The sequence below is a fragment of the Carlito syrichta genome, unplaced genomic scaffold, assembly GCF_000164805.1.
Source record: "Carlito syrichta isolate Samal-C Ts95f unplaced genomic scaffold, Tarsius_syrichta-2.0.1 Scaffold306853, whole genome shotgun sequence".
In the NCBI taxonomy this organism is placed as follows: domain Eukaryota; kingdom Metazoa; phylum Chordata; class Mammalia; order Primates; family Tarsiidae; genus Carlito; species Carlito syrichta.
Window position 1 is genome coordinate 43,215 of NW_007250949.1, and position 10,801 is coordinate 54,015.

At 47.0% G+C, this 10,801-nt stretch overlaps 1 protein-coding gene across 3 annotated transcripts in view; it reads right to left on the reverse strand.

Annotated features, from left to right (window-relative positions):
* Positions 1 to 779: 779 nt before the first annotated feature.
* ARFGAP3 (ADP ribosylation factor GTPase activating protein 3) overlaps positions 780 to 10,801 on the reverse strand; it is a 62,906-nt gene continuing 52,884 nt past the window's right edge. For 2 of the 3 annotated variants that reach the window (XM_021715217.1, XM_008063447.1), the window contains 4 exons: positions 10,508 to 10,631; positions 8,874 to 8,964; positions 4,673 to 4,794; positions 780 to 1,858 (listed from right to left, as the gene is read on the reverse strand). In XM_021715217.1, coding sequence (XP_021570892.1) covers positions 1,841 to 1,858; positions 4,673 to 4,794; positions 8,874 to 8,964; positions 10,508 to 10,631 — 355 coding nt within the window. In that variant the 3' untranslated portion in view covers positions 780 to 1,840. The remainder of the gene's footprint in view (positions 1,859 to 4,672; positions 4,795 to 8,873; positions 8,965 to 10,507; positions 10,632 to 10,801) is intronic. The other variant, XM_021715218.1, reaches the window with a different exon arrangement.

A 10,801-nucleotide genomic window follows, 5' to 3' on the forward strand; every position in this document is an offset into this window, starting at 1 on the left:
TGGGTGACAGAGCGAGACTCCAACTCAAAAAAAAACCACCAACAACAAAAAAAACAGATCCAGGGCCAGGTGCGGTGGCTCACACCTACAACCCCAGCACTTTGGGAGGCTGAGGTGAGAGGACTGCCTAAGCCCATATGTTCGTGATCAGCCTGGGCAACCTAGTGAGACCTCATCTCTACAATGTACCAAAAATTAGCCGGGCATGGTAGCATGTGCCTGTAGTTTCAGCCACTTGGAAGGCTGAGGTGGAAGGATCACCTAAGCCCAGTAGGTCGAGGCTGCAGTGGCTGTGAGAGCGCCACTGCACTCCAGCCTGGGTGACAGAGTGAGACTCTGACTCAAAAAAACAAAAAATAAACAAAAAGATCCATCTGGAATTACATTATTGTTCAAACGCACATCAGTGTTATACCATGAGCCCTGATTTACAATGGATTTATTACAAAAGGTTTTTTTTTTGTTGTTGTTGTTGGAATTTAACTTTGATGCCCAGGCTAGAGGGTCGTGGCACACTCACCACCACTTCAGTGTTGACCTGTCGGTCTCTGGCAGTACTTCCACCTCAGCCTTCCAAGTAGCTGGAACCACAGGTGTACGCTACCACACCCTGTTAAATTTTTTTTTTTTAATTGTAGAGACGAGGTCTTGCCAAGTTGCCCAGGCTGGTCTCAAACCTGCGGGCTCAGGCAATCTACTCAGCTCGGCCTCCCAAAGGGCTGGGATTACAGGCTGAGCCCGGCCTAAAAAAGCTTTCATAAAAAAATGTAGGCCATGCAATCTGCTGCAACTGTTTATTGTATTTAGAAGTCTACAAACTTGAGCTTTTAAGAAAGATTCACAAAATATTCATTCAAAACCACATTTTTGGTTCATCAAATTTCAAATATACTTTACTGTGCTTAACAATATATTCTAATGCTGTCTAAAACACAGCCAAATAATTTTTCTTTATTCATTTATACACATTCTGTAATTTTTTGAAAACCAGGATTAAAAAATATTAACAAAACTACCCAATTACAATAACTGTTTTCCCATAAGTGGAACTATTTCTGTAGCTGTATCTTCTTACCTTATTCAATTTTAATTCTGTATACTTTATCGATTTAGAAACACACTTAGGGAGTTCTCATCTTACATTTCTCATGTATTCAAACAGCAACACCTTGTCAACAGTTAAAATTAATTCCCTTGGCAATGTGGAAGGTTAGGCTTGTTAAAAGCTCTCACTGGAAAATATTTTAAAATTTATAGGTCATACAAAATAATTTACAAATGGATAGATGATTTAAAAAATTGCTTTGAAATCACCTTAATATGTAGACATGTAGATGAAGCAGTCTGTCAGATTAGACACTGTCACTTTTGGTCTTTTGTCTTTAATCTTTGCTCCCTTTTTGTAAGTGTGTGTGTTGTGGATGTTGTTTCTGCAGGCCCATCTAACATCAGCCCCTTCTGGTAGCCCTCAGCCATGTGTCGCATGGAGATCACGCCTCCTCCCCCAGAAGAAGACTCTCAGTAGATCTGAGGAGCCGGTATCTTCAGGCCCTTTGCTGTGGGAACTGGAGAGTCCAGGAAAACAGAGCAAGGTATGCAAAGTATAACAAAAGCAGGGCGTGTACAGGAAGCAACGCGACATGGAAGCAACAAGAAAGTCTCTACTACAGCAAAAAGAACTTCTTAGAAGGAATATTAAAGATCAGAAATGTATGTATACCATGTGAAAAAGTAGCAAACAATCTGCAAAACTGTCTGGTCTTCATTGCAGCCTGTGATGTGGTTAACTGGTTCACTTAAAAAGGAATTTCTCCAGGAAACACGTATCATGACATCAGTGTTAAGAGCCATAGCGATCCTAAAGCGAGAACAAAACAAGTTTATGAACATTCAGCATCGATCCCTCATTTCTGCACACTGAATGTTCAGTGTCACCAAAACAGACACTGCAATGACACAGAGCACCAAGTATCTGGCAACAGATATGAACACTGCCTCCAAGGAGGCAGGTATCTGGACACAGGCCTCACTGCAGCCTCCCGGGTGTGTGGGCTTTGGAAGCCGACTGGATTCACATCCTGCCTCGCATCTAAGGCCACTATCCCAGGATTGAGGCAGGGAGTGGATCTGAGTTAGCTGAGGATGCTCAGTAGACCAAAGGCTACATGCTGAGCCCTCTGGGAAGCAAGCGTGATGGGAAAGACAGAACACATTTGCAGTCTGAAACCGTGAAATGTTACTTCAACTGGTGATCTTGCAGAAGTAACTTAACCTCTCTATGTTCCATTTCTTCACCTGTAAAATGGGGATATAAAAAGGGAGTGATCTCTAATACAGGGATATCATCTATAAAATAGGGATGTTGCCTACTTCAAGAACTAAGTGGGCTCAGCTGGTCCATGGGACATGAAAGAGCTCTGAATTTTAACAACAGGGTCAACGAGAGGGAAGACTGTGCTATTAATAGCAGTGAAAACAGCATACAGAGTCTCAGAGCAGAGGAAACTCTCCAAAGCAGGAAGCATCTCCATGTCTTCCTGATCCACAGCCAGAGCAGTGCCTGCCTGGGGAAGGGGAATTTCCTTCAGAGGTAGCAGAGTCCACATCAGGTGGGTTCTACTCCCTTGAGTAATGGGTTTATCTATTTATTTATTTATTTTGAGTTGGAGTCTCACTCTATCGCCCAGACTGGAGTGCAGTGGCCACTCCTGGCCACTGCAGCCTCAACCTGCTGGGCTCCGGCGATCCTTCCACCTCAGCCTTCCGAGTAGCTGGAATTACAGGCACGCGCTACCATGCCCGGCTGATTTTTTTATTTTACTGTAGAGATGAGGTCTCGCCAAGTTGCCCGGGAGGGTCTTGAACCTGCAAGCTCAGGCAATTCACTCACCTCAGCCTTCCAAAGCGCAGGATTACAGGCTGAGCCACTGAGCCCGGCTTATCTATTTATTTATTAGTGAATTGGAGTCTCACTCTGTTGCCTAGGCTGGAGTGCAGTGGCAAACTCACGGCCACCGTAGTCCCAACTTGCTGGGGCTCAGGTGATCTTTCCGCCTTAGCCTTCCAAGGAGCAGGAATTATAGGTGCACGCTACCACACTTGACTTGTTTTTTGATTTATTGTAGAGATGAGGTCTCACCAAGTTGCCCAGGTTGGTCTCAAACCCCTGAGCTCAGGCAATCCTCTCACCTCGGCCTCCCAAGTGCTGAGATTACAGGCTTGAGCCACCGTGCCTGGCCTATTTTTATTATTATTTTTGTAGAGACAGGGTCTCAATATGTTGCTTTGGTCTTGAACTCCTGGCCTCAAGCGATTCTCCTGCCTCAACTTCCCAAACTACTGGAATTACAGGTGGGAGCCACCACATTCGACCTCATGATTTCCATTAGTAACAGAATCCTTCAATAGCTTGGCATAAACTAGAAGGTGCAGGAAACAAGCTTGCATATCACCAAGAGATAGCCTTAATTGTTATATAAAAGGATGTTCATCCTTGCCTTATTTAAAAGATTGAAATACAATCTAAATACTCAACTTGGAGAATAGATAAATTATATGTATTTTCACTCAACAGAATGTGGCTTAGCCAGGCACAGAGGCTCATGCCTGTAATCCCAGCACTTTTGAAGGCAGAGGTGAGAGGATTGCCTGAGTCCACAGGTTCGAGACCAGTCTGGACAACAGGGCGAGACCGCATCTCTACAGTAAAGTAGCTGGGTGTGGTTGTGCATGCCTGTAGTTCCAGATTCTTGGAAGGCTGAGGTGGAAGGATCACCTGAGCCCAGCAGGTTGTGGCTGCGGTGGCCATCAGCCTGCCACTGCACTCCAGCCTGGTGACAGAGTGAGACTGACTTAAAAAAAAAAAGAATGTGCCTTTGGACAAAATTTTAATTACATGGAAATGCTCATAACATAACATCAAGGAGAAAAGCAGGATGTAAAACCACGTATACAATATAATCTCTTTTTAATTTTAAAAAGGTATGTATAGAGAAATATGCTTAGAAATCTAGAACTAAAAATACACCAATGTATTAACAGAAGTTATTCCTATGAAGTAGGATTATGGATAATTTTAATTTTCTTCTTAATACATCTCTGTTCCAATCTAGGAAAATATTAGATAATGATAATGACAATTCCTATAATGATTCCCCTAGAGTCATAAATTAGAACATTCTAAACAAATATAAAATTGTGATTTCTGGTTTTCATAATGTCCTGGGTTATACTGCAGCAAACATATAAATCAAATAATACACAATCAAATTTTCCAGCAATTGCAGAGAAGATCAATCTTATTTTCTTTTTTTGTGTGTGTGTTTTTTTTTTTTTGAGTTGGAGTCTCACTGTCACCCAGACTGGAGTGCAGTGGCCGCTCCTGGCCACCACAGCCTCGCCTGCTGGGCTCCGGCGATCCTTCCGCCTCAGCCTTCCGAGTGGCCGAAATTACAGGTGCGCGCTACCACACCCGGCTAATTTTTTGATTTATTGTAGAGATGAGGTCTCGCTGCCCAGGCGGGTCTCGAATCCGCGGGCTCAGGCACTCCACTCACCTCAGCCTCCCAAAGGCGCGGGATTACAGGCTGAGCCACCGAGCCCGGCCAAATCTTATTTTCAAAACAACAGACCCACCATCATACCATACTGAGTACCATTCCGTTCCACTGACCTGGATTGAAGTCACCACTCCATTAGCAAAGACGGAGAGTTTTCCAGCAACGGACCTCACTCCCTGCTTGAACTGTGCCATGTCAGGGGCATTGGGCAGCACGCTGGAGAGACTGTAGTTCCCTGTACCCAGAACAGATGCCAGTTTGTCACTGCCGTGGCCAAAACAAACCTTGGATGTTTGGTGACTTCAGAGATCCTGGATGCTACCCCTCCTTCTTCCTCACAGAAGCAGCTTTGGTTGAGGGAAAGGGAACTGGCAGTAGGGTCAGGACCCGAGTAGAAGTGCCAGCCCCGCTATGAACCAGATGCAAGACCTCACATGAGAGAAAATGGAGTAAAGGGGTCTTTTTTTTTTTTTGAGTTGGAGTCTCACTCTGCCGCCCAGGCTGGAGGGCAGTGGCATGCTCCCAGCCACTGCAGCCTTGACTTGCTGGGCTCCAGCAATCCTTCAGCCCCAGCCTTCCAAGTAGCTGGAACTACAGGCGTGCTACCACACCCGGCTAATTTTTTGATTTATTGCAGAGGTGAGGTCTCGCCTGCCCAGGCGGGTCTTGAATCCGCAGGCTCAAGCAATCCACTCACCTCAACCTCCCAAAGGCGCAGGATTACAGGCTGAGCTGTCAAGCCCGGCTGTACAGGGGTCTTAACAACACCATGGGTTCAAACCCTGGCACTTACTTCAAAGCTGTGTGCCTCTGGAAGAGTTTACTGCCCTCTCTGGGCCCATTTCTTCAAGGTGCTTAAAACAGCCCTGGAAGGTAAGTACTCAACAAATGGTAGATGGGCAGACATTGATGGCTTTACTCTGCTCCTCTGCTCAGCATCCTTTCCTCCTCCCTCCTTTTTTTTTGAGTAGGAGTCTCACTCTGTCACCCAGGCTGGAGTGCAGTGGTATGGTCATGGCCACTGCAGCCTCGACCTACTAGGCTCAGGCAATCTTTCCACCTCAGCCTTCCAAGTAGCTAGAACCATAGGCGTGTGCTACCAACACTCAGCTAATTTTTGATTTATTGTAGAGATGAGGTCTCACACAGTTGCCCAGACTGGTCTCAAACCCCTGGGCTCAGGCGATTCTCTTGCTTCTGTATCCCAAAGTGTGGAATTACAGGCGTGAGCCACGGTGCTAGCTCTTTCCTCCCTCTTTTGGTAAAAAGCACTCTTCTCTTCCTCTGGGACCTCTCCCTCTCTCTCTCTTTCTCCTTCTTCCTAGCCATAGGTGGGCACATGACCCAGGCCTGACCAGTCAGAGGCTTCCCTGGGATTCAAGTATACTCAAATGAGAGGAGTCATTGCCTGCTCTGGGGCTACTGGTGGGGAGAAAGCAAAGTGGAAGCTGTTTGTGACTGAAGCTGCGCCTTGCTCGAGGGATGGAGAAAGCGTGTCACAATCAAGAGGAGGCATGACCAGGGAGATGAGTCAAATGCGTGAGTGTGTCCCGTTGATGCTGCCTGTGACTAGGTAGCCAAACTCCACTGCCAGTTTTCCCAGGTATGAAATTCATACTTCTGCCTTCTTTGCTCAGGCTAGTGTTGGGTTTCTATTGCTTACGTTTGGGTCACCCTGATATAAACATCACCTTTATTGCTGCCCAGGTAGGTAAAGCTCGTCAGTGTCAGTGTCATCCCACATAAAGGAAGTCTGACCACACCCTCAGAGTTGGCAACCAGGGATTCATAATAAACTTCTGTCACACAGTTTTGTAAGATGCTGGAGGGGCTCAGTGATTGCAAGCTGAATGCAAACCCTCAGGGGTAGCCAAGCCCAGTTACCCCCTAGACTCCACACAGCACCACATGTCCTTTACAAAACAGAGACCCTTGGTCAGATCCCTTTCTGAGAACAAAACAAATTGACACGTTAACCTTCAGCATAGACAGCATCTAGAAGAGACACTGCATTTATCCACAGCATGTCTCCATGCAGGTCCTCCTCTCTGCACTTCCAGAGGACTGTTTAAAATTTTGTAGCCCATCCCCAGTGACAGACTGGAAGCTCAGTGCAGTGACGGGATCTAGGTGCTGTTTCCTCCAAGAACTGCCCAGGAGGGCTGGAGGCAACAAGTGGCAGTGGTCAGACAGCCCAAGTACATCCAGTTTACACAATGAGTTTCAGGAAATGACAGCTCCAGCCACTTGCTCAGGAAGAGGGTCCTTGACTCACGGACTAGGTCAGGCTCCCCTCTCCTGCCTATCAGTTCCCATGACACCCACAGTGTGCTGAGTACTGAGGACACCATCACAAACCTGCCTTTTCACAGCTTACCACGTATTGGGGGAAGCAAGGAGTTAACTGCTAACATCCCTAAAATGTGACCAGTGTCCTCTGGAAGGGACACAGAGCAAACTCAGGTGGACAGACAGGAGATGGCTTCAGGGTTGCAGGGCTCGGGTGTGTGGGGCAATGGCCAAGCCTAAGCAGGTGGCAGTGGGGATCAGGAGTAGGATGGGACTGAGTGTCCTGAGGAGACAGTGTCATGGCTGCACTAGCTGACTGGCCAGGGGAGGCTGGGAAGGATGAGGTTAAGGATGACACTCAAGTTTCTGGCTTGAGTACCAGGAAGATGATGGCTCCTCTCCGAGACAGAGGAGAAGCTGAAACCAAGCAGTGGTCAGGGGTTGAGGCAAAGGCCCTATATCAATCAGGACGGGCTAGGTGATGCTGTGCTAACAACCGCAACTGAAACTTGCTGTGTCCAGCATGGGTCAGCAGAAAGGTTCAGCTCGTCACAGTCAATTGGGATCCAGGCCCGTGGGGCCAACTCTTAATTCAAGCTTTCTTGACCACCACAACAGGAAAAAATATGGCAGCACACACACACACTAGCTGTTAAAGCTCCTGCTACAAGTGGAACACATCACCACTGCAGCCTAGCATTGACCATGAGGTGGGAGTGGTGGGAGGTTTATTTCTAGCCTGTGCTGGAAGACGAGCCCATGGCTCTTGCGTGGCTGATAGGCAGGATCCCAGACTCAGTGAGCTCCTGGGTTCATTCATCACCCATCCATCCATTTGTTCAATAAACTCTTGCAGCTTCCTCTGCCAGGCTATCAAGTGCCAAGGGCATAGAAATGGAAAGGGACAGATCCTAGCCCCAAATAACTCATGGTCAGTCAGGGGAGTGGTTGTCAAATGGCCTCAGCCTGGTGATACAGAGGGACCCTACCTGGGTTGTCTGGGTGAATGGTGGGAGGAGTATTCTGGTCTCAGGGTTCCCAGACTTAGTGCAGCTGGAAAAGGCCACAAACAGTAAATGGGAAAGGTGGGTGTTGGGTGAGGAGTTACACTCTAACCCAAGGACAGGACTTTCTTTTTTTTTTTTGCATCAGAGTCTCACTCTGTCACCCAGGATGGAGTGCAGTGGCATGCTCACAGCCACCCCAGCGCCAGCCTGCTGGGCTCCGGCAATCTTTTTTTTTTTTGAGTTGGAGTCTCACTCTGTCACCCAGACTGGAGTGCAGTGGCCGCTTCCGGCCACCGCAGCCTCGACCTGCTGGGCTCCGTCGATCCTTCGGCCTCAGCCTTCCAAGTAGCTGGAACTACAGGTGCACACTACCACGCCTGGCTAATGTTTTTGCTTTATTGTAGAGATGAGGTCTCGCCTGCCCAGGCGGGTCTCGAACCCGCGGGCTCAGGCAATCCACTAACCTCAGCCTCCCAAAGGCGCGGGATTACAGGGTGAGCCACCGAGCCCGGCTTCCGGCAATCCTTCTGCCTCAGTAACAAGTCCCCTCTGCTCGAAGTCAGGAGGTGAGGCACAGGGTATACTCTGCCCAGAGAGTAGCTCACGGGAGCTGTGGCCCTGGCGGTCCCCTGGCAGCCACACCTGCTCCAGCAGCAGACGTACTGGAGCCTGCCCACTCTGGCTCCTTGTTTTACCTGCTTTTCTGCCCACTGGCTGTCCACTCTGCCAGGCACTCTGCTAGCATATTATCTTGGCTCACCAGGTGCTAGATTCTCCCTCCCACTATAGTACAGCAGCCTGGCAGTGCCCACTGCATCCCAAGGGCCACAATGGGTCTCTAATATTCCCCAAACTTCAATATAGAGGGTCCCAGACATTCAGATTTTTCCTATTGAGGCTGTTTCTCTTTGAACTCAGAAAACAGCTAAAATTTCTTGGAAAAGGAATAAGTTCTATCTAGAAGAAATGTGTGCCATAGACGATGACAGAGAACAGCTCTCACCCATGCCCCCATTACCTGCTGTCTGCTTCCTCTGATCATCAAACAGATCGGCTGAGCTTATGGAGGAATTTGCAGACAACCTCTCCAGGCGGGCCCTGGTTTCATACTAGAGAAGATGAGGAAAATAAAACATTAGGTTACAAATGTCATAAACAGTACTGCAAAAAGAATCACAGAAGAGCTATCATTTGAATGTGTTTGTCCCCTAGGCTTTCCCTCTCAATAGTTACTGAAAGCTGGCCAGGCGCAAAATGACTCACACTTGTAATTCCAGCATCTTGGGAGGTGGAGGCAAAAGGAATACCTGAGCACAGGGGTTAGAGACCAGCCTAGGCAACTTGGAGAGATCTTGTCTCTACAAAAAAATTAAAAACAAAATTAGCTGGGCGTGGTGGCGCACGTCTGTGGTTCCAGCTACTTGGAAGGCCGAGGTGGAAGGACCGCCTGAGCCCAGCAGGTGGAGGCTGTGGTGGCCGTGAGTGTGTCACGGCACTTCAGCCTAGGCAACAGATTGAGACTCCTACTCAAAAACAAGACAAAACAAAACCAAAAAAAGTTACTGAATGTCATCGCCACAGCCAAGTCCCGGGGAATGGCACAAAGTTCATGTTCGGCACAGAAGACAGGTCACAGGCAGACAGAGCAAAATACATCATGGCCAATGAGGGAGGTAGAATGGCATCTGTCTTCTGGTGCTGCTTCCAGACAGCTGTTAGGAAAGGCCACTCTAAGAAGCTGTCTTCCAAGTCTATTATATTATTTTGTAACTAAATTTGAATGCCATCAACTTGAAAGCAAGGCAGATTTTAGGGGCTGAGCCAAGAGGCAACTCTTATTTTTAAAAAGATAGTGAAAGTTCTACGGCTGCAAAATAACTCAGCACACTTTAGGAAATCATCTCCGTAAGTCTGAGAAGCCTAGTAATGATACATGACTCCGAGACTTTTACATATGACACTAGCACTTCAGAATACAAGGGGAAACTTAAAGCTTTACACTTCTTTTTTTTTTTTGAGTTGGAGTCTCACTCTGTTGCCCAGACCGGAGTGCAGTGGCCGCTCAGCCTCCCAAAGGCACGGGATTACAGGCTTAGCCACCGAGCCCGGCTGGGTCTTGAACTTCTACTTCAGTTTTAGTTTAGCAAGACTCCACTAAGATGGGTTAACTAATATTTCTGAGAAAAGGCAACAACCTGAAGAATATATATCTACACCTCAAAAACACATCTACGTGCTTCATTTAATTCTGGTTACAATTATTAAATCAATTACAGCTGCATCAAAAATGGTCTGAATTTTTTTTCCTATTATTAAAAATGCATATATTTTATTTATTTAATTTTTTTTACGGTCTGAATTTATTCAAAAGATATTAATAGCCATTCAGAACCCTGAGAAAAGAACAAGAGAACTATGAGACACAGTCCTTGCCTTAGAGGAGTCCCTAAGCACTCCTCTCACTTAGGCAGCAGGAAGGGGAATCAGTTGGACAGATCAGATCTGGGTTCAAGTCCTCCTAGCTCCAGTACTCTCAGGCCTTGGGCCCTCTGGCTGCCTGAGCCTCACTCAGGGTACCCACCCACCACAATGCCTATATCCACGCTTCCTTCCTGCTGTATGGGACCCCATAGAAACTCTCTAGACCCTTACGTCAGCCTGGGTTTGTCTTCCAAAGTACATATCTGATGAAATGGCCTTGACGTTGCCAAATTTCTTCTGGGCCTCATCTATATTTTCAACTGGCTCATAATCTGGCTTGCGACGAGCAGTGGGTCTACAATTAAAAACAGCCAAAATAGGTCACATTCACTTTAGGTGAGGCAGATGTGTTTCTTATTTATAATGTATGCACATGCTGTTTTATTTTTTTATTTTTATTTAAAAAATTTTTTTTTTGAGTTGGAGTATCACTCTGTCGCCCAGACTGGAGTGCAGTGGCCGCTC